A 24,242-nucleotide genomic window follows, 5' to 3' on the forward strand; every position below is an offset into this window, starting at 1 on the left:
GGCTGCTAATTTTTCAAGAAATATTTTATTTTAAAAAATGGGTAATTATTATTTAAAAATTAATAATAATATAAATCATTATCTAAAAATGATTTTTATAAATTTTGATTATAAACTTTTATTTGGGCTATAAGACTTTAATTCAAGAAGGCAATCTAGAATATTTTTTAAAAAACTCGCGTTTAGACTGGATTAAAGGTTTTGGATAATATTCTATACTACTCACATGAGAATATAGTTAGACAGGAAAAGAAGACTAATATTACACAACTTCTTTTTTAGATTAGTTTGAAATTGATAATGCTTTTTTTTTATACAAGGCAAAAAAGTGTATTTATATTTTATTTTTTATTGGTGGAACAGATATATTAGAGTAACTTAAACTTAAAGTGTTTAAAAATTACACTTTTTCCTCTCGTGAAATATTTTTTCCCCCTCATGAGTGATGCACTTTTCTCTCTAGTGACTGATAAGGGTATTTTAAGATTCAATGTAATAAAATACAAATAAACTGTTGAGATAACTTGAATTTCAAAAATACATAATATCCTAAAATATAACATATGATTATTGTTGTATAACCAGCGATCCTTTTGTAAAGAAATTTTTTTTTAAAGCATAGCAAGATTTTTTTATTTTATATCTATTTTAAATAAAATGTGAACTACGAAATAATTGGCTATATTAAACATTGAATTTCTTATCTATTTATTCACAATAAATTAATGGATGAAGAGCATATATCAGATGATAATCATATGGTAGTATCTGATAGAGTTCAAAGTATGGCAAGAGGTATATATCAGGAATTTGAAAGGATGATAAGAAAATATGATGAAGAGGTAGTCAAAAGTTTAATGCCATTAGTAGTTTCATTACTAGAAAATCTTGAAACTACACATTTACAGGCTGAGGAAACAAAAATAGAATTAGAAATTTTAAAGGAAGATAATGATCAACTAATGACACAATATGAAAGGGAAAAACAATCTAAGAGATCGATTGAGCAAGTAATTTTATTGTTATTTAAATATAATTATGCTACATAAATATTTCACCAATATAAAGATAAATAGGTTTTAAAATCAATATTAACCTTAAAATTTAGTTTAAATCTTTCCTTTTCATTTTATAATCATAAAATATTTGATTTTATCCCATGAATAGTTTGTATACAATTAAAATCTAAAATCCATTATAAATTATTTTATCTTTTAACAAATTAGTTAAACAATATTAAGTTTTAATAATAAATATATCTAAATGTTTTTAACTTGTCTCCCTATAAATCAAAATTATTCATGTACCTTTTTATATAATAAAATGCTACAATATACATTATAAAAAATAAATCAGCAATATTATAAAAATATTTTAAAAATCAGAAATATTTTGAATTGGATGATGTATTAGAAGGTGAAAAGAAAAATCTACAAGACAGGATTAAAAGTTTGGAGTCATTGGTGCATATCATGGAGTTAAAATCCAAAAATTCTATGGATCATGGTTAATTTACTTTCTGTTATCACTTAGTTGGGTAATGGCTTAAGGTTGGCTAATTTGGATCAATCTGCAGGCATGTCCTGGAAAAATTTGTTAATATTAACATTAAAGCATTTTTTAAGTATCTTAAATTAAAACTGCTATATCTTTAAGAAAATACCTTATGGTCAAAGTGATAGTTTTAAGCAAAAAAAACTTGGTTAAATGATTTTTTAGCCTTTAAAAATGGCGTAAACAGCCAAATAATAGTAATTATCCAACTAGAGTTATCACAATTTGCATTCCAATATATTATAGTCTTAAATGAAATTATCATAAGTTGACCTCTTAAAATATATTTATTTTATATTTTTTGCCTCAATTTTATCATTAATAGAGGAACAAATGAGCAATTTAGATAAGTTAATATTACATTAGTCTTTGGAATCCAAATATAGGGCAAGGCCAGGTCTTAAATAATTAAAAAATGAAACTCAAAGAAATTTTAGTTATTTAATTATTATAATGCATTAAACCCCCATTTTGTGGTCACTCTTCAGTATATAAGTAACTTATCATTTAATATTCAAACAAAAAAATAAAAAGAGGATATTAATTTGCATAATATAAGAATATAATATTTTTTTACCAAAAAAATAAATAAATTATAGGATTAAATTTTTATATTTAATTAAAAACTTCAGCCAATCGACTAGAAGAAAAAGAGAGTGAATGGAAAAAGGATTACAATAAACTGCACGAAAGATATTCGGAAGTAATTTGTATAAATATAGTTTAAAAGCCATTTGAATAATCTCATAAAATTTATCAGTTTGTAATTAATGCCTTGCTCTGTATTATTTTAACTCCCCCTCCATCTCTCTTCTTACTTTAACATAAATCTTTATAGGGATTTATTAACTGGCAATATCTATTAACCACCCCCTCCCCATCACTATTTTTGAAATATAGGTTTTTGGTGTAGTGGATCTATTTCACAACTTTTCAAACTCAAAAGGCTGAATAGTTTTGTTACTTTGACCCAAGATATTAGATTTAGAGTCGATCAAAAATTTAACCTTAATAATAATGCTCTAATTTATTTTTAAAAAATTATTTTTATAAAAATTTTTCTCACATCACCAAAGCTCTTCAAAACTCATTTGGATTATAAAGAAAGGACAAAGATTATGGCAAAATTAAACGCCAACAATCAAAACGCCTATCACAATACCGCCCCCTTCTCGTGAGAAAACTAAAAATATTAAAATTTAGTCCAGAGTTCTTAAAAGATACTTATCTAATGTATCTAGATATAGATATATTACCTAAAGATCTATCTACATAAGATACATTTTTACAAATGTATCTCGATACGTATACATCGTACAGAAACAATTTTTATTATTCTTATGTACGGTATGCATAATGCTTAATTTAGGATTCTATTGTTAAAATTCAAATATAGAAGTGAACGATAAAAAATTTATTGAGCTGATATCACATCTATATACAAAATCTATGACAAAAAGGGTGGTTGTTAGGATTTGAATAATTAAACATTCTCAAATTTTTTATCATTAAGGCACCCCCGTTTATCTGTAAAGACTTTTCTAGCCATGCTAGTTTTCTAACGGGGCAATTGACGACAGTAGTGTTGTTAATTGGCTCGTTTTTAGCCGATTTTTTAAAACGGCTAACTCAATATTTTAGCCAAAAAAATATTGCCGAAGCTTCGAGATTTCGTTAATATATTTCTACCTTTGTTCCTTCTATGAGCAAAATCTTCAGGTTTGCGTGATATTTTTCTGGATGAAATATTGAGTTAGCCGTTTTTAAAAATCGGCTCAAAACGAGCCGATTAACAACACTAGACGACAGAAAGGCTTCTATATTTAATCATAAACAATATTGGGATAATCATTAAATATATTAAAATCCTGACACTCATTTATAGAACAATCATTCAAAATTTAATGAATGTCAAAACGTATATAATTTTTATATCATTTTAAGGGGTGGCCAAAAAAATATAATATAAATTTTTTGATTTCTTTTCAAAGATGTCTAGAAATATAAATCGAAAAGTTATGATATATTTTTTTAATTATTATAACAAATAAATTATATCCATTGCAAAATAAAATATGTCCAGTTTGTTTTTATAATAATAAACTCGGTTATCTATTTAACGAATTAAATTCAAATATTATTTTTTTGATTATTTTTTTGATAGATTAAAAAAGTTAAATTAAATTTTATCAAAATGTAAATTATTATTATATAACAGAAACTGAGACAAAATTTTAATCATAGAAAGCAATAATATTTTATTTAAAAAAAATTAGAGACCAGAAAGTTATAATCCCGGTCCTTATATCTGGTATGGCTTGTAGGTCATAAAATGGTATGATTTTGAAAAATGCAGTCCTGTCTTGAAAAAAAATTACTCAAACCTGGGCCATAATGATAGGCTGAATGATCAATTTAACTAATTGGGAAATAGATCATTTAACATGGATTCTCATATTTTCAATTTACCTTTAGAAACAATTTACAAAATAGAGTCGAAATTATTTGAATTGACAAAATTTTTAATCTGATCGGGCTCCAAAAAACGATTCTAGCTGATTGCTCAGGATTAAAACTGCAATGCTCAGAAAAAAAATTCGTAAAAGCTAAGAATAAATATTTAGGCAGTTTCAAGTATAAAACTGAAATAATCTCGTCTTAGAATTTAAGGAAAAATATCTGTGAAATTCATTAAATTTGTTACTTTCTGTATACTCAAACCAAAACTCATTGACCAAATCTTACTGTGCCGTTTTAATAACAAAGGTTTTAGAAATTGTGACAGCCACACATATAAAGAAGACTACAATAGTTATACCCATAATTTTTTTTAATTGTGAGCAATTAAGGGGAAATTTGTATTTCGATTTTTATTTTGAGTGAAATAAGGAAAAAAAACAGGCTTGCCATTATTAAAAACAAATCAGCTTGGAAGACGAGTCAGAAATCTTTCCTCTAGGTTTCTCTAAAAGAAATATAATTTTTTAAAATAAATTTTGTGGCCTTTATAAAACGAAAAAAGACAAATAAACAAAGAAAATAATTATTGATGGGTCAGAGATATATATTTTTTTAAAATAAATAAATCAAATTTAGACATTGTTAATAAAGGAAAATAAGGGTTTATATTGAAAGACAATAAGCCTTGTTACACCTAGTGCTGTTAAAAACTTCCGGGATAGGTTCGAAATTGCTAAAACAAAAATCGCGAAAAATTGGGAATCTCGCTCCTAGAAATTTTTTTAAGTAAATTTGAAATGAATATTAATCGATGCCTAGGAAAGTAAACACTCGTATTTAAATTGTGTTTTTTTTTAAAAAAAATCGCGAAAATAGAGGAAATATTATCCATATTCCCAATTTTTAGCGATTTTTATTTTAGCGTTTTAGAACGGTACCTAAACTTCCGAGACTTCAATAATATTTATTTGTCGAAAATTTTGCTTTCATAGACCAGTTTATGCTTTAGCATATAATACTAATCAAGATAGACGATTTATTTTATAAAAGTGTACACACATCGAAGTCAGCTGTATGTCATCGGCTTTAGTGGACATCATTGAAAGGCCAAGGTATTTCGTTTAAATGCCTTAGGCCGCATTCATAGTATCCGATCTGACACGAATTAACAGCTGATCTATTTAAAAATTTCTTTATTAAGATTAACAATCTTTAATTCTAATTCATAATAATAAACTAAGAAATATTGATTTTTAATAAAGAAAAAATGATCCCATGAGCAGATTTTAAAATTTCATCAGCTGTTAAATTGTGTCGGATCGGATGCCACTATACTCATATTTTTTGGAAATTTTTTTATTATTGAACGAAATATTTTTGAAAAATCAATTTTTATTACGTGATTTTACCGGCTTAAATAAATAATTAAAAATCAATTTACTATAACTACAGGTCGAGCAATAATATATCCGAATTTAACCGCGCAGCTTTTGAGTCTAGCGATTATGATAGGGCTCAAGAATTCTCATTGGACAACGACGAATTATCGAATCGTAAAAGCTTTTAATTTTTAAAAAAATATAAGAGAAAATAAATACGTTAATATTTTTATTATATATTATGACAATAATATCAAATTTTTAAATTAACCTTCAAAATTTACTCAGGGTTATTGGCAACCAGGTTCGGTAAATAACCTCATACTGGGAAAATTTTTTTTGACAACGTAAATATGCCCATTTAAAAAAAATATAAACTTGGACCTTATCTCATACATTTGATTTGGAATAATCAAGCAGATGTATAGTTTTGGTGGGTAATGGCTAATTCTGTCATTACAGACGCTTGCCGAAGAACTTCCAAGCCAATGAAGTACGAGTTGATTTATTTCTGTTCTTCAAGTTCTAGTTACAAGCACCCCATGTGTATTTTCTTCTACAGACCTTAAGAAGTTTATTTTTTTTTAAATCGCTTAAAAAACGGCAAAACGACTACCTAAAAAAGATGAATCTTTAAAACGAATTTCAAATTTTTTTATTATTTGGAGCAAAATCCTACCAACATCAAACCTTTTGCCCATATCTCTGGCCCAAAGTCTTGGCTTAAATGCGAATTCCATTTACATAAACTCGAAATAATTTTTCGGTATGAGACTATTTACCGAAATCTGCAATACCTATCAACGAATCGATTTTTTAGATGATAAAAAGTTTTCTTAAAAGAATAAATGAAAAGAAACGTTAAGGAGTTGTGTGTCCTGGTTCGACTTATTGCTAAACAGCCAGCTGTTTAGCGTTTCGACGAAACTATCTAAAAAAGTAAGAAAGAAAAACAACAAAAAAAAATGTGAAATAAAAATATGAAAAATAACAGTGCCACAAATTTTTTTAAAAACAAGCCAAAATGGTGGTGTCCTATTTCAAGGACCTTACGCTAAATAAGTATCAAAAAAATATGCCTAACCAGGATACAGTCTAACAGATTTATCAAAATTTAAGATTGATTTAATAATGAAAAAGAAAATGTAGTTTAAATTTATAAGAAATTTGAAAAATGTTTTTTGTTTTAAATTAAAAAAAAAAGGTATATGGAAAGACCGAATTTCGGAATCCGAGCCATATATCGAAGATAACATTCAAGATTCAACGTAATAATAATTATGATATTTATACACCTTTATTATAGTTTTTAAAAAAAAAAAAATTGTTTGATCTGAGCCGGTTATAACGCTGTTAATAAAATGTAGAGGTCAGTCCAAATCTTGCGGCAATAATGGCTAGGCGATTTGAAGCTTCATTTCTCTCACAGTTATTTTTCTCATACACATAATCTTTATCATATAGCGAAAAAAATTCAAAAAAATGAATAATAATATATTTCTCACTTATAATAAGCATCTGACAACTTTAACATTTCATTTTTTTAGATTAATATTATAGTTGTGTTATGATCTTAATCCATATTTTATGATATATTTGAACAGGAACGAATTTAATAATGTTTAACTCTGAGTATTTCTTTTAAATTTTTTATTCACACTTCTTATTTTGGGTGTTAGATTTAGCGAATATGTCTACACTAGTGTAATCCCAAATGAGACACGATATTATTCACATGGAAAAACTAAGTTTAATCATTTTTTTAGCCTAAAAATTGGCTCAAATGACTAAAAATATAGTAATTAGCCAATTAGAGTGATTATATACACGGTCATGCACTATTTTTTTAAATGATTTACTGATATTATTAATGATTTAAAATAAATAAATTTTACCATGTTACATTCTTTTAGTTTTTTTTTTCTTTCAGAGTTACAAAAATTTTTTAAATATAAATTGTGGTTTAGGGTCACCGAATTAATTTACCTCAGGCCACCAAATGTCTCAGAACGGCGTTATATATGCTTTAGATATATGTTAAAACAAAAAATAATACTAAAATAAAGGATAAAATTACCATTCAATTTATTTATTTTCAAGTTTTGGACAATTTATATTATAATATAAGATCAAATTAAGATACTATGAAACACTATGAAAATACTATAAAAATTAAAAAACTATAATAATTAAAAATATAATTTTATAATTGAGTTCCCAAAAAGGAACCATAAATATGTCTAAAATTTCTATTTGAGTTTTTTTAGCACATATATAAAAATTATCTGCCTTTGTTTTGTAAAGAGCCGTATTAATGCCTAGATTTTTTTAAAAACTTATATGTTAATGGCAAAAAGTGGACATTTGTGGAAGTTACTATTGGAGTGAATATGAAGTTGTTAAAATTTTTATATTTGTTAATCTTTTTACTTTCTGCCTGCATTAGTGGATTGATATTTAAGTTTGAGGGGAATGAAGAGGCTCATGTGTGGTCCCATATTAGTGATTTTCCGTGGGCCCAAAGTATGGTTATCGTGCCATCAGGTCATCTACTAGAGATAATTATTTATTTTATTTTTTTTTGGGTGGGGGGGGGGGGTTGAAGAGAGTTCGTATATAATTTATACCTCGCATATATGTATTTCATTTTTAAATCAAATTCTTACAAATTAACCACTAAAATGAAATAAATTATATTATTTTTTTAAATGTATGCACAATTAATTATTAATTATCCTTTAAGAATTTAATTTGTAATACGAAATTTTAATTCACTTCCTGAACCTTTTCTTAAGTGTCCAAAATATTTATCGATTTTTTTTCCGATATATATAATTTATGAATAGTTATTTTTGATTTTTTTTTTGCTATTAATATATCATAGCAATGCCCTTATTAAAGATTCTGGTTATTCCGCAGCTGATAATTTATCACTCTACGATGCCCAATACGACGAAAATTCATCTGGTAACATTATAATCACGCATTCATTTTTATAAAAAATTATTTTAATTATGTTTTTTAGTAAAATTTAAAATTATAAATATATTTTGTTAACATCTGGGAAAAGTTACAGTTACTAAATATAATGCCTATTTTTACAAATTATTTATGCACAATATAGAAGAACAAAGTGTTAGATCCTTTGGTAAAGTTCATTTAAATATAACTTTATATGAATTTATTTTACAAAAAAAATATATAATCTTATATTTTTTCAAAAATTATTACATCTTTGTATGCCAAAAAAAATTCACACGATGGGAACAAATATAAAGCTAGCGATCATATATTCGGTAAAATTTATAATATATAATTCTTCTACGTTGAAATTTATAAGATGACTATTAAAAGGATGTTATGAGTTGGTTAATAGATAAGTGATAAATATATTTAGAACATTATGATTAAGCATTTTTTTTAAATGGGGTTGGAAGGAACCGACCTAAAAGGGTGTCAACACAATTGTCACCTTTGGGGGTTTTGCTGTATTTTATTTTTATAGTTTCCCGCTATTCACAAAATATATTATAAAATTATATTTTAATATAGCGATGGGCAAAGAGGTCGAAAATTTGATAGAAGAAAACAACGAACTTTTGGCTACCAAGTTACAACAATATCTTTTTTTTCGTTACTTCTTTTCATACATTCTTCTTAAATTTGACTTTATAAGGGCTCAAACAAATAGCGGAAAACGTTTAGGTAGAATAAAAAAATATTTTAAGGTGTGACCATGAATAAAATTGAGACTTTTTAATTTTTAGGCTCTCTTTTTGACCCTTCTTAAACATATGATTATTTAACCATATATAGATGTTATATTTATTTGTTTTTACGTATTCTATCATTTAGATTATGTTGATTTTTTAAATTTATTATAAAATGTTTAATAGAAACGCCTTGAACATTGTAAAGGATGATCTCATCATAAAATTAGACGAATTAACGAGGTTAGTCTTTTTTTTTCAACAAAAAGAAAGAAAGAAAGAAAGAAAGAAAGAAAGAAAGAAAGAAAGAAAGAAAGAAAGAAAGAAAGAAAGAAAGAAAGAAAGAAAGAAAGAAAGAGAGAAAGAAAGAAAGAAATGAAGAATGAAAGAAAGAAATGTTGGAAGAAAGAGACAAAAATTATTTAATATTTATATAAAAAATCTATAATAATCATTTTATTATTTCTTACCTTAGTGAACAAGAGATACTGAGAGAGGAAATCGAATCCTTGCAGAGGATAAAAGATAATTTTATGAGAAGAATAGATGAATTAGAAAACGAACTCAAGATCATGAAATCGTCTGCTCAAGCTATTTCTAAACCCGAAAACGTAGATGACTCGGATGAGGTTTAATGTGTTTTATATGCCCATACAAGCCCCTCCCCCTCTAAATATATATCTCAAAATATATTTAAATCATTTTATTAAAAAAACTGCCAACTAAATTTATTCGTCTCATTCCCCTTATTAAACGGGACGCGTCTACATCCGTTCCCGTAACTTTTTTATCGCAGTTTTGTAATTTTTTAATAAAAAATAAAAATAATGATTCTTTACTTAGTATTTTTTATAACAAATATTAATTTATATCCTCAAAAAACTTATTATTGTTCATTTTATATTCTAATGCTAAACATTTTAGTCCAGTAACTCAAGTTCATGATTTTAGCTTGTACCATATGTTCTCTGAAGTTATTTTTTAGAGACGGAAATGTAAAAAGTTCATTTGTTGCTTAGATGGCTCTCTATTTCTTCTATTTATATTGGCTCATTCTTAATAATTTCCTCTTCCATTAGAAAAGTCCTTTGAAGATGTTATTCTTTTTTGTTGGTTTCTTTAATTTATCAGCATTCTACTTTTAAAGGTAGCACGCTACGGCTCTACTTGGCAAAAAAATAGTATGAAGCTACTCTTTTAAATAGCCTCGCTACTTTTACGCTATTTTTATTTTAATTAAAGAATTTTTTTTTTGTATCTAATCCGATATTCATAAAATTCACATTTTAAAAATTCGAACATGTAAAAAAAATATTGAAAAAAAAGTTAACTAAAAATGTAAAATATATGCTTTTTTTTATTGGACGGCGATCAGAAGGTATAAGCTTTGTCTTATTAAATAATCGCTCAACACTACCACGTGAGAACCACGTGATAATTAATTTTATAAATTTATTTTATAACAAAAATTTTCAAAAATGTTTATTTAGACATTGTCTTAATCAGATTGATAAATGAGGGATTCGACCAAGTAAATTGGCTGAATTTTATCAATTTAAAATTGGTTATGACTTTATAAAACAATTTTTGTGAAACATGGTCCTGACTAGTAAATATCGCTTCATTTGAGCCTATTTTTTTAAATGGCGAACTCAGTATTTTACCCATAGCCTAAAGAGTTGAAAATATTTTTGCAGGCTTGGGAAATTCAACAAAATCATTTTCTAGTGAAATTTTGTTGTTGTCACCTGTCTCATTCTCTTCCACATATATTTGTTGGCCTCATTTTAAATTGCTTGATAAATTAGATTTATATTCCAGTTAAAAATTTTAATATTTAATTATTTTGCGAAGATTATCATTTTGAAATTATAAATAAGTTTTATTATATTTTATAATGTGTTTATGTAAAATTTGTAAATAGCGAAGTTGCACGTCTAGCTATTCTCTAAAAAGAAGTGTGCTACCTTTATCCCTTCAAAAAAAGTAAAGCGTTACTTAATGGGGACTCCAAGGTTGCTATATTTTAGACTAGAGGTGGCTTCTCGCCAGGAATGTAATTTGTTTTAAAAAAATTTTCGAGCTCTCATGATCGTGGATTTTAGCCTTAGAATATTAAATGAACATTAATTAATATTTGTAATTTATTTGCATAATCACTGGAAACGAAAATGTGAAGATGTGGACGCCTCCCATTTTAGGTATAACGTTTTTGGAAGGCGTTCCTTTCTAGAAAAACGGAAACGAATGTTTCTGACCTTCTTCATCCCCCCCCCCCCCCAACCACCCCCTCCCACGATATCGGAACATATTATTCCATTAACTATTATTAAAATTTATCTATTGATATCGTATAATGTTATAAAAGTGAACAATCGATTTTCTAGAACCCGAATATTAACGATACCAAGTTATATTGGTTGATAACCAACTGCCAATAACTGATGGCCTATCCTATTTTAAATAATAACATTATGGGGAAATTTTATTTATTAAAAAAGGCTCGCTCTCAAAATAAGCGTTTCACTCGGTTGGAGATGGCTCGGGTTATACTGGAACGGAACGAGTACAAGGAAAAATGGTTGGAATTGCGGGATGCTGTGCGGTGGACCGAAACCATCAAAGCCGCTCGTTCCGAAAAATTTGCTAATCGCTCTGCTCCTACCAATAAAACGAGAGGACGAAGCGGGAGCGCCAAACGAATGAACGAGGCCAGCGAAAAGTCAGGAGGCAGAGTTGGAACTATATGGGGCTTGTAATAGCTTATTTTTATACTTTTAGGCTATGCCAAGTATTAATAGAATATCCCTAATTATAAATATTATATCTTTCATACTAAGGCCTTACCAGAACCCCTATCATCGTTTAAGAAAACAAAAATAAAAAAGTTATAAATTAAAGAGTAGTTAAATATAGTATTTATACACTGATTACCCTTTGAAATTATTCGTTAATTAATACGATTAGTAAGCAACGATATATAAATTATTTTATATAATTTCATGAAAATTAAAATGAACGATAGCTTTAGTCAACTTTTCGGGGCCCCCCAACAAGAAAACTTTATTGATTCTAACATGATAAACGCCGAAAATAAAATGGCTACCATCAAATACAACGCGTGCAATGAAAGAGTCTCCCCCGGTGTTAAATCCATATTACCTGACCGAGATTTGTAATGAAAAATTATTATATTTAGTTTTTATAGTTTATTTATTATTAACACGTTTGTATGTTCTAGAATATTCTAGAATTCTAACTCCACACGTTATTTGAAAATTATGGGGTCAATTTCATATCACTAATCCCCCTTCCACCCCCTCCTAAAAAACAATAATTAATAGTTGTATTTTATAAGCTAGTTTACTTTTGATTGGTTTATATTTCTTTCTACTTATTTTTGGCCAGGCCCATATTATTAAAAAATTTTTATTGGCCAATTCGACATTTTACGGTTCACTTTTCAGCTAATATAAAATAATTTAATTTCGAATAACTTTTAAAATTATCTTCTCTATTCTAAAATGAAGATTATTATACATTTTATAACAAGGAAAAACTACATTCATGTTCATTTTGGTGAAATAAATATATTTAATTTTTGTAATGTTATGTGTTTGATTGAAAAATAAAAATGAGTTATAAACTAGTTAAGTATTTTATATCGAGAGATGTAAAAGATTTTGAAATGGGAAATAAAAAATATGAGAAGTGAATGAATGTGATATATCATTGTATGCAGTGAAGGTCAACGATACGGTCCTATTACCATATTTTTGTGTATATTTTATTTTATAATACTTTTCTAGAGGAGTTACCTTCGTTCTTATTTCTAGTTCATTTTTATTTTGCAATATAACCATGAAAAGAATTTTACGTTTAAATGTCTTTTTTAGGACCATGGTCTAGGCCTGTCTTTTTTCTGAGTACCGTGGTCCGGTCCAGTCTGTGTGCATCGGCCCGAACTATAGACCGTACAACGACCTTCACTTATTCTATGATATAATTTTAAAAAATATTTATTATTTATTATATTAGATAAAAGTCGAATTTTAAAAAATTTGGCTAGGGTATAATAATCTTTTTCCCGGCTTAAATTAAATTAAAAAGATTGCACCTTCAGTCCCGATTTAATTAAAAAAATTATACGGCCATGCCCGGATATTCGGGCCGGGCTTTAGTCCGCGTCTGCAAGTCTGATAAATATGTACTTAATTATTTAAACTTTATTCTTTTAGACTAAGCGAGAAATTGAGAGCCGAACGCCACAAAAGAGATAAACTAAATACATTTTCGCGCGTTCAAGTTTCGCTCTCGGATAACGAGTCCGATGGCCTTAACCATTTTTACCCATCTCAGGAAGATAAGTAATGAAAATATTGATATACAAAAGAATCTTATGTATATTTTTTTAAATTCAAATTAATTTTCACTACGATACTTATTATTTTCGGCATAATGAGAGCCCTCGCGAATTATAGCAGTTTTTTGAGCTCCTAACTGGTCCTAAAAAGGCCAAGATTCCTTCTAATGGTCCTGACTTGGCCCTGTCCGTACAGGGCTATAGTTTCTACAAAATCGAGTGATAGTCAACGGTTCAGGTTCGAACAACACAACAAACCGAAGAAATTTCAAAAAAGTTTTGGTTTGTGGAACAATTTGAACCTTAACAGGTGACTTTCACTAACAACTCAATTTTTTTTTGATTAGGGTCTACAAGCGACTTAATCTGATATATATATATATAGAACGAAAAAAGAAAAACATTTTTAAAAACATCGATTAATATTTATATAGAAACAACAAAAAGGGCAATGACGAAAATAGACGATTCCAGGCTTACGGTTGGAGCCTTCCCGTTTCGCAATCGCGTTTCATATTTCCCAACAGAATAGACCCTACCAAACATTCATCGAATGTAGTAAGAATCTAATTTCTATAAAATCTATATTCTTTTAAATCCTTATTCTTATCTCAAGTAAAAAAAAAAACTATGTGGTATGGTTGGATCCGCTCCATTTTTTAGCTAGCTAAATAGGGTGCGAAACCGGGTTTTTATCCAACTATCATTTCGGCCTCGGGTTTCTTTTTTTTTTAAAAAAATAGCTCAAGTTTTGGAGAATGTATGAAAAAAATGAACTTTGCTCCTCTGTGATTATCGGATTTTTTTCGGCGCGTGATAACGCGAGCGATAGAATAAGGTCTCTTCAAATCCCTATTTTCGATAATAATTTTTTTTTTAAATTATGGGAATTTCAAATTGTGATTGATACGCAGTCTCAAAAAAAATATCTTAGAAAACGATTCAATAATACGTCATAAAATAGGAAGGTACCGGAAAAAAAAATAAAACAGATCAATATATATTTGATTTTGATTGGTGAATAACAATTTTTAAAATTTTTTTGGGGTTTTTGATAGATCTCACATTTTCTACTCGAGGGTAAACACATATTTAAATACAAACATTTATCCAGAATTATCATTCATTAAAAAAAAATTTTTCTTCTTAAATAAGATGCAAACAAAAAAATTAACGTCAATATCCATACCAGTGCCTATATATTGCCGACCCTTATCATCCGAAAGAAGTCAGTTAAATGGATGCAAGGTATATTATATTTGAAACCGTTTATAAAGAATTTTAGATTTGGGGTTAAGTTAATCTTGTAATCGGTTGGGTCATTGTATTTGGTGGCGAATAAAATAATAGCTAACCTTACACGGACAAGGTAAACGTCAATCTTATAAAAAGTAAGCTATAAAAAATTTACACAACAAATAGAAGAAGAATGAACTGTAATGATAAATGGTGCATGAGAAAGTTTAGAAAAAAATGGATAGATATCATGAGACCGATTATTTGATTTTTTTTAAAAACTACTCTATAGATATCGTGTGCCTCGGGTGTCAATTTGTCCGGTGGAAGGACTAAAGATGGAGGAAAAATATGCGGTGCTAGTGTGTTTTATAATATTTACAACCCTTTAAACGAAACTCAATCCGCCGATAAGTTAACCAATCCTCAAAACACCGCGGAAAATAACGATTACCTCACGGAACTAGAAAAGGAACTGCAAGTACTTATTTATTTTTTCTCCCTCCTTTTTTATATATTAAATTTAAAATATGTCCTCCTTATTTTATTTTACATTTTGTTTTATATATATAGTTTCTTTAATTACCAATTTATCTGTACTACGTCATCTCATAAGAAAGGAAGAGAAATAATAGAAATAAAATCTTAATAACTTGAAAAATGTAATATTAGGCGAATATGGCGGCTTCCAGAGACCTATCAGCCTCTATTTCTGCTTCTACTTCCTCGAATTACTCGTCACTCATTTGGATATGCACCACGTATTATTCCCCCGATCAAATGGATACCACTTTGGACATCACCACGCCAGACACCTTGGAACAACGAGTACGGCATTTACCAACAACGAATGGGACAAATTTCGCTGGCGATACGAACGTTAATGAATCTTCGCCCCAATTCTCAGATAACGCCAATCGATTTGCCAATCAAACTCAACCCATGATTTTTGTTCTCGACGCCACCGACCCTTCTAACGTATTGGATTATTTTTGTCTAAATCTGCAAAACTTTTCGCGTAAAACAGAGACTAGTAATAATAATAATAATAAATGCGATCATGATTGCCAAAGTATATTGTGCATCGCTTCTGTACCCGGAGTATCCGAAAACGAATATTTAGACCTTAAAAATAACGACAAAGATTATTTCGGCGAGACGAAACTGAGTGAAGACGCGAAAAGCGATCGTAATGTGAGTGGAGGTATTACGCGATTTTTTATTTTTCTTTTTATTCCTTAATTTTAGAGACCCTGCAAACTCAATTTATTTTGGGCCGAGCTCTGGGATTTTTTTTTATAAAAAATATAATATTTCAAACTTATTTTCTATTTTAATGTTACGCATTAATTATAAATATTCAGCAATAACTTGTAATAATTTAACAATGTTTATCTATTTTTTTCTTTCTATTACAAAATATGATATTAAAATGAATATTAATCTTAAAGTAAGAAAGAATCTTGATATTTTTTACAAAACTTTTCTTATTATTAAAATTAATTTTATAATGTAATATAGTCAATCAAGAAAAATAGGAATGAAATATAAAACATTAATATTTTCGAGATACGGGCTCATCCCATTTTATTGATGATACTAGTGTTGTATTGTTAATGTAACCAGTTATCTTTTTGAGGAACGCTAATTATAAATAGTTACATTTTGAACATAACGATAGATAAATGTAACTAGTTACATTTACAATTTTTTTTTTATTCGAATGTATCTTAAATAAACAGTTTTGAATTATTTTTATAAATATTTTTCAATCATATTGAAACTAAAATTTTTGTGATACTAATAATTGTTTTCCATCTTATAAGCTTCGCAATTTAATTTTAGGTAAATTAAAAAAAACATTTTTATTTTAGATTTAGGTTTATCAAAACTTATTTCTTGTATTTAATTGTAAATTATATTAGCCAAACAAAATTAATATATTTTTTTATAAAAATAAAATATATTTTGTATAGTATATGCATCATTATTTGTGAAAAATAAAAATTTATAGATATATACATGTCTTAAAGATTTAGCAAATCTGCGTTTTTAGCAAATCTTTACAATTGATTTGTAATTCCTACTTGAATATAGGTGTCTACCCTCTGTATAGCCGACAATTTTGTCGCGGACCTTTGAATTTGTACTACACTTAATTGAACCCAAAGTTTTGGTGAAATTCCCTATAATTTACAGGGTAAGTACTCTATTTTTATAGATGCAGGACCCGCAAAATTAAATGTTTAAAAATTTAAAAAACGCGCCTTATATTTTATTTTTTTAAAAAATCTGCTAAAAAAAATAATTTGACATAAACAGTAAATGTTTCTTTCTTTTTTAAAAGTTGTTTTTGGTTTAACACATCGAGTAAGTCAAATAATTTACATAAGCTCATGAAAAAATTGAGATAATTATAATGTAACTATTTGATTTGAATAAATTGTAACTAGTTACATTTTGAATTAAATTAACGATGAAAGTGAAGCATAGTCAATTACTTTTAACAAGTGACTTTTAACACTAGATGTTAGTGATCTGCATCGGGCCTAATTTTTCAAGCCCGGCCCAAAATTTTTTTTAAAAAAGTTTTGCCGACCCGGTCCGAACCCGAATTTTTTTTTAAAAAATTTAACGGCTCGGCCCGGCCCGAATTTATTTAAATATAGAAATTAATTTTTGTAATTACTCAAAATTAAAGACATATGTTATATGGCGTTTAGTTTCAATAAATAAAATCAAAAATTTTTATTTTATATAAAAAATTCAATATAAAATTGATAAATTAAAATATATTTAAAAAAAATTCCAAAATCCGACTCGACCCGGCCCGAACCCGATTAGAATTAGGCCCGAGCCAGGTAGAAGCCCGTTCAGGCCGGGCCGGATACGGGCCGGGCCTATCTTTGCAGATCTACTAGATGTGACTTTACAGGACTCTAAAAAACATCATTATTTTTAAATATATTTTCTTTATTCAAATTTATTATTTTGTTTTTTCATTGTTTAAATCATCACATTTCCCACTTTTAATTTGTGGTGGGTCTATTATCGATCGAGATTCCGGTATCCACCTGCTCCAAGCGTGCCTCTTGCAGTTAACCGGAATAGTTGATATACCTTGATTTTAGTGACTATTTTTTTTCCGTTCGCAGTGTTTTTCTGTTAATTGTTAAATCTTCTAGCATTTCTATTCTAATTTTGATTTCGTCTGATATTTCTAGTTATGACGTATCTCTTACGTAACATGATGGTACATCTGCGCATTTATTTTAATTTTCCCTCGATTAGTAACGTTTAGGACGCATAAGTAGTAAAAACATGATATAGTCACCGATAATAGACCCTAAAAGAAATGTGGTACTACTACAGAAGTTTCGAAAATATTAGCTTATTTAAGGTAAAGGGGAAGTGTAATGATTAAAATTTATGAGCTTCTTGAACAAATTATATTATAGGGAATCTATCTATGGTTGTTATAAACCAAAATACCAACGTTAACATTTCGAACGACCCTCAAAACCAAGATAAACATTTTTATCGGCAGCGTGAAAATAACGATGATGACGAAATAATTTCTTCACCTTTAGAAGAAGCCGATAAAATGAATACATTACTCCCTACTATGTGGATAGGATTTCAGAATGGATTGTAAACAAAAAAATTTTTTTTTTTAAAATTTATTTTAATAAATGTTCGTAATTAATTTAGTATTTTATGACTTAATTAAATATTTTTTTTTAAAAAAATATATAAAAAGAATTTCCATTCATTCCTCTATATCGGAATGGAACAAGCCTTTAAAAATCATACCACTGCAGAATTCTGTGTTCTCCATTTTGCATTTTTGCGGAAAAGTTTACGCGGGTCTGGCTAATGCCACTATCGCCGTGTTCGAAAGAAATTTAGGTCTTCTTTATACACGCAATATAATTACTCTACTTTTTATTTTAGAAAATCTGGAAAATAATTATTTATATATTTAGAGGGAAAAAAAGCCAAATATTATTAGGGAGAAACAAAAAAAATGGGGAGAATTTTCGTTCTCAATGTATAGCTGTTAATATTTTTTTGTTCTCGTGAGTACTATTAGTAATTATGTTAGTATATATCCTAAAATATTATATTTTTTTTGAACACTTCGACTAAACTTAGAAGCAACATTTATATTCCCGATTAATTTTATTATCAGCGAATTTGCAACACACGATTAGATTTTTTTTTTTCTGTAAAAATATTTATTATTATAAATTTGATGATTTTACTTATGCTTTCGTAATTAGAGGGACACTGGGACACCTCAAGATATATGGAATTAAATCTGGATCCTCAGTTTACGGGATCTATCAAGTGCATTATCTCCGTTTGTGACAGGTACATATGGGCCTGTCGACTCAACACTATTCACGTCATTGATCCTTCAACCTTAAAAATTTTGGTTTTTTTAAATAAAATGAAAAGAATTAATATATATTTTCTCCTATTAAATCTTGTTAGGCAGAGGATGATTTTTTTTTAAAACCAATTTAAGTTACCTTATTTTGTTTGTAAAAATAATACTATTATTATAATCGCATGATTATACTCACTAATGATTTGTCCTAATGGCTTATTTTTTTAAAGTCAAAACTTGGCTTATTATTATTTTGTATCTTATAACGTGTGACCTCAATTATTTTTGTTTCTAAAATAAGTTAAAAAATGATTGGCATCAATGTTAATTTTTTTTAGGAGACATGTGCCATCATTTGTCTTCGTTCCTTAAAATAAAAGATTCCCAAAATCTGTTTCTTACTCCGCATATTTACAATTAGCACGAATTCCCAGCGAAGTATACAAAATATGCTGTATTTTTATTTATTTTGCCGCTAATTCGCGCTAACTGTGATTGCAGGGTTGTACTAACTTATTTAACTTGCATTCCTTCTCAATTTTTATATACTTAAATATATCATTCTCTTGGCTTTATTTTATTTTCATACAATTTTTTTTTTAAAGCGTGAATTCTCTTGCGACGTTCGCGACGAAAATCACGCTAGTTCAATGGTATGGTGTGGTGGCGTAGGCGTTTGGGTCACTCTCAGAATGAACGCCTGCCTTTCCTTGTTCCACGCCCTTACTTGTTCCCTCCTAACCAGGATTGATTTGCAAACCTTCCTGCTCGATACTATTTCCGGTTTTTTAAAATACCTATACCAAAAATAATAGTGTAGTATAAGTTATAACATTAATAAAGAAAGAAAGAAAAAAAAAGAAATAAAAGAAAGAGAGAAATTATGTCTTTAAAATTTGTAAAAATAATACTCAATGAATCATTATTTATATATATATAAATAGAATTATTATAATGTGAATATTTTTTTGGAAGGTTAGCTTGATTTGAAAAGTATTCAAATAAATTAATCACGATAAAAATAATAAAATAGAAATATTGGTTATACCAAAATTCTTATTTGTCTTTCTTCGTGAATTAAAGATTGTACAATATATCACCTATCTGGGGGTTCCTATTTTTTTTTAAAAAAAGAAAGAAATCCTCCGCCCTTTCATTAAATTGATAAAATTTTCAAATTTTTTTCGGTATATGTATTTAAAAAAAGAGAAAGAAACATCCTGCGCATTTTCCCATTTTGACCGAATAACTACGCTTTCCGTGTCTTGCCATAGGCTTTGGGTAGGAACAGCCAAAGGGACCATCGTTTCTATTCCCTTCTCTCAGCCAGGTTTAATTAATTAATTTTTTTTAAACGATATATTTCCTCAGGCAATTTTTATGTTGCCTTGGGTCACATTTTTAAGGAGTCTGATTAATTTTCCGGTAATCGTTAATGTGTCTCCCTCCCAAAAGATTACTGGATTCCTTTTAATTTGACTCTATCAAATTTCATAATTTAAATTTTTTTTAAATATAATAGTTACTTTTTATTTTTATTAAATAAATTCACTCTTCCAATAAAAAGCAAATACGCCCTCTATTATTCCCAATTCAGCTCATTCAGTGACAGTCGATTCTATGACTTCTTCAATTTTCCCCGAAAATAATTTTGTCCCCTATTGCAAACTCGCCGACGCTCAATTTTCGTTTCACGGACACAAAGAGGCCGTCAAATTTTTAATCACCGTTCCATGTGGTTTTTTATGTTTATATTAATTTATTCCTTCTTTATGCATATCTTTTTTATTTGTAACTTCCTGATATAAAATATCGTTTTAAGATTGGATGGTCACGTGCAAGTAGCCCATGTCATGTAGTATTACAAAATAATATTATAATTTTGCCATGATAGACATATAATCAATAATGATAAATTAATCAAGACCTTCGAACACGGATTTGGGACTCTTTTTAAAAACTCATTACCAAATATCGGCCCGAAAATATTTCGAGTTACGAACCCGGACTTGATTTTTCCCTGGGTCCGGGTCCAGCCAGACCCAATTCAGGAATTTTTATTCATTTGTGATTGATTATATTAGATAACAAAAATAAATATATAATAGGGATATAACTGTCCATCATCATCCTATAAAGTTTGGGATATTTACAAGTAATGTCTATTTATAAATGATCTGGACAGGTCCTCATTTATTAAAAATATTTCTAACTTGGACCCGAACCAAATCTGACGAAATTTTTCATTTTTTTAAAAAATTTACTGTTTTTTAAAAAAAATAATATCTTCTGCTTTTTTAACAAAAATATTAATCTAGCCGATACCGAAGACTCCAAAGCATCATCTGCTCCATCATCTCATCACTACCTTATAGTTTCTGGGGGTGAGGGCTATGTAGATTACAGAAATGGTATGATAAAATAAAACCTTACTAAAATTATTTTATTTTTCCTATCTTTTCAAACATTTCAAATGTTTATCCGAGTTCAACCCATGTTAACCGTTATTATTTAATGAGCCTAACCCGAACCTGAACCATTAAAGAATTGGCCACCTTTACCTGAACCAAACCTCTAAAAATACATGTGAATCGGGTTGGATCTTTTGATATTTTAACTATTTTAAAAATTATTAATAATTTTTGACAGATAAATCAGAAATTATACTTGAATATTTTGTATAGTGCTATTTGGCGGTGCCAGCTGTCCAAGTTAGCAATCTTCCTTCTTATTGATATAATTTTACAGACGAGAACGTCGAAAATATTTTGTATACTGCTCAATACTATTCTTTGGAGAACAGCGATAAAATATTTTTAAAAAAAATATTCTTTTTTACATAATCTTAATACGCTGAAGTTTGAACTGGGGTTTATAGGTTCGAACTGATATTATTTTTTATTAACCGATCTTCACTCTTGAACCGTTAATCTGTACCGATCTTATGATTGTTTTTTATAAAAAAAAATAAGCAATAAATTATGAGAGATTTTGTATTAAAATATTTTGGCCTATTCAAAGGCACATTTAGGTCCAACATCTCAAGAGATTAAAGTTCACCAGTTAAAATTTCTTATAGTCTGTTTATAACGTGATTAGAAATTTGACAGGTTATTAATAAAAATCAGTTCGAAAATTTATTTTTTGAAGAACTTAGATTTTTGATCAAATTTTACCCCAAAATCTTTTATAAGTAAATCTTTTACAATTTTCATGCATTAAAAATCTTTCAAGATGAAATAAAAAATTTAATAAAATAATCTACAAAGATTTTTGCTCAATTTTTTTAAAAAAAAATGATTTAAAATTTTTATAAAATTAATGAAATTTTTATAAAATTAATGAAATTTTTATAAAATTAATGAAATTTTTATAAAATTAATGAAATTTTTATAAAATTAATGAAATTTTTATAAAATTAATGAAATTTTTATAAAATTAATGAAATTTTATTAAAACCAATTTTTAATATATAATTACTTAAGCCCATTCTTTAATTAACTATAACCTATTCCTCTTTTAATCCTATTCCTTAATTCATTTACCTTTTTTTAAAAAAATTATGCTGAATTCAAAGTAAACATTTATTCTTAAGCTTGCGCTATTGCACGTTATAGAAATCACAGCTGATTCTTCAATATGAATACCTATTTATTGGCTTGATTTTGTAATTAACGCAGCATTAAATAACTCACCCCATAAGCATAATGTCATGAATGAGGTGGCAAGACGTATTTGATAATTTTTGAAAATATGTATTCGCGTGTATAATAATTAAATTTTGCAGGATCATTATGAAACTGTATTTTAATATTTTGCTTTATTTAATTTTTAGATATAGGAATTAAATTTGGCAAGATCATTGTGAAATTGTATTTTAATTTTTGTTGATATTCTATTTTTAGATGTAAGAATTAAATTTTGCAGGAACATTATGAAATTGTATTTATGCGCTTCCCTATAAAAGGGAAGCGAAATATTGAAAAAATTAATTATATTTTTTTTTATTATTGTGAATTAAAATATTTGTATTTATTCTGCATTGAATAAATTGAAATTAGTCAAATTTTGTTTCGGGAGGAGATCCGTAAAATAAATAAGAGTAAATTAGGTAAGCAGCTGTCACAACGTCAATACATAACACGTTTACTATTTCGCCCTTATATATATATATATATATACTCCATTCAATTAATAAATTTCCATCATATAAACATTCCTTAAGTTGAGCTACCATTAAAATGATTTAATAGAAATAATAGATTTATATATTTAAACCATAAAATTTATAATATATTAAATGTATATTTTTTGTATATATTATAGATAATGCCGAATCAAACGAAAACTCATTCATAGGCACTGAAGTACGCGCAAACGATTCTTTTAAAAATGCTTCTGAAAGCCCTAAACAGGAATCAAATATCGATCCCCTGCATTCACAGACAGATGATAGCAAATTAGAGAATTTTATTCAAACCAATTTAAATCATTCTTATATGCATGATAGTGGACACCGTAAAATGTGGACTCAAAATCGTCTTCCCAGGAGCCGATCTTTGTATCCTCTTGGGAGAAAGGAAACACCTCATTTGATCGTTTGGAGAATGGATGATATCTGAATAATATATTTATTATAAATTTTCTATAATTAAATTATCATTCCCTATATAAAAGCATAAAATTTAACGAGAAGAATCATAATTATATCTATATATATATCTTAAATCAAAATTCGTTTTATAAAAATTGACATTTTGTTTTGATATTTGTTTAAAAATGAAATAAATCTCGGGGTCAAATTTTGCTTAGAAGAATTTTTTTTTTATATATTTTATTTCTCTACTTATTAATTTATACATACATAATAATGTATTAAATAATTAGTAATATATAATTAATAATGTTATATTTATATAACTAATATATGATATATTTATTAATATTTATTTAAATAAAATAGAAATGGACTTTTATATTATTAACATAGGTATTACAGGTCTGTAAAGCCCGACCCGATATCCGTGCGTCTGGGGAAATTTTTTTGGGCCAGACTGTGCAAAATTTTTTTTGAAATGTATATTTTATGTAAATCATAAATGATAAAATATAATGGGTTTAATTTAAGCACTCCCCAAATATTATAG

General features: G+C 27.7%; 1 protein-coding gene across 2 annotated transcripts; it reads left to right on the forward strand.

Moving 5' to 3' along the window:
* The first annotated feature begins 624 nt into the window (after window positions 1-624).
* Window positions 625-23,910, forward strand: LOC135929371 (JNK-interacting protein 3-like). Of its 2 annotated transcripts, none has more exons than XM_065465915.1 (26): window positions 625-1,010; window positions 1,386-1,506; window positions 2,187-2,257; window positions 2,631-2,728; window positions 5,467-5,567; window positions 6,598-6,661; window positions 8,278-8,360; window positions 8,672-8,689; window positions 8,946-9,003; window positions 9,290-9,346; window positions 9,579-9,732; window positions 11,605-11,858; window positions 12,129-12,278; window positions 13,342-13,470; window positions 13,901-14,024; window positions 14,622-14,714; window positions 14,995-15,183; window positions 15,375-15,906; window positions 18,161-18,353; window positions 18,463-18,611; window positions 18,986-19,140; window positions 19,701-19,878; window positions 20,303-20,425; window positions 20,663-20,842; window positions 21,414-21,506; window positions 23,422-23,910. In XM_065465915.1, the coding sequence occupies exons 1-26, from the start codon at window positions 726-728 to the stop codon at window positions 23,715-23,717; spliced, it is 3,948 nt and encodes a 1,315-aa protein (XP_065321987.1). In that variant the 5' UTR covers window positions 625-725; the 3' UTR covers window positions 23,718-23,910. The 2 variants fall into 2 exon arrangements, with proteins under 2 accessions (XP_065321987.1, XP_065321988.1); XM_065465916.1 differs by having other exon boundaries at window positions 626-1,010; window positions 20,663-20,833; window positions 23,422-23,909.
* Window positions 23,911-24,242: the final 332 nt, after the last annotated feature.

Source organism: Gordionus sp. m RMFG-2023, chromosome 5 (assembly GCF_954871325.1).
Source record: "Gordionus sp. m RMFG-2023 chromosome 5, tfGorSpeb1-WG-v2, whole genome shotgun sequence".
In the NCBI taxonomy this organism is placed as follows: Eukaryota; Metazoa; Nematomorpha; class Gordioida; order Chordodea; family Parachordodidae; genus Gordionus; species Gordionus sp. m RMFG-2023.

What these genes read in the sequence shown, in the direction of transcription:
- LOC135929371 (XM_065465915.1), top strand. Translation starts at nt 726, where the DNA reads ATGGATGAAGAGCATATATCAGATGATAATCATATGGTAGTATCTGAT. An exon ending in AAATTAGACGAATTAACGAG is followed by an intron (nt 9,347 to 9,578) that starts GTTAGTCTTTTT and finishes TTCTTACCTTAG; the next exon opens with TGAACAAGAGATACTGAGAG. An exon ending in AACTAGAAAAGGAACTGCAA is followed by an intron (nt 15,184 to 15,374) that starts GTACTTATTTAT and finishes ATGTAATATTAG; the next exon opens with GCGAATATGGCGGCTTCCAG.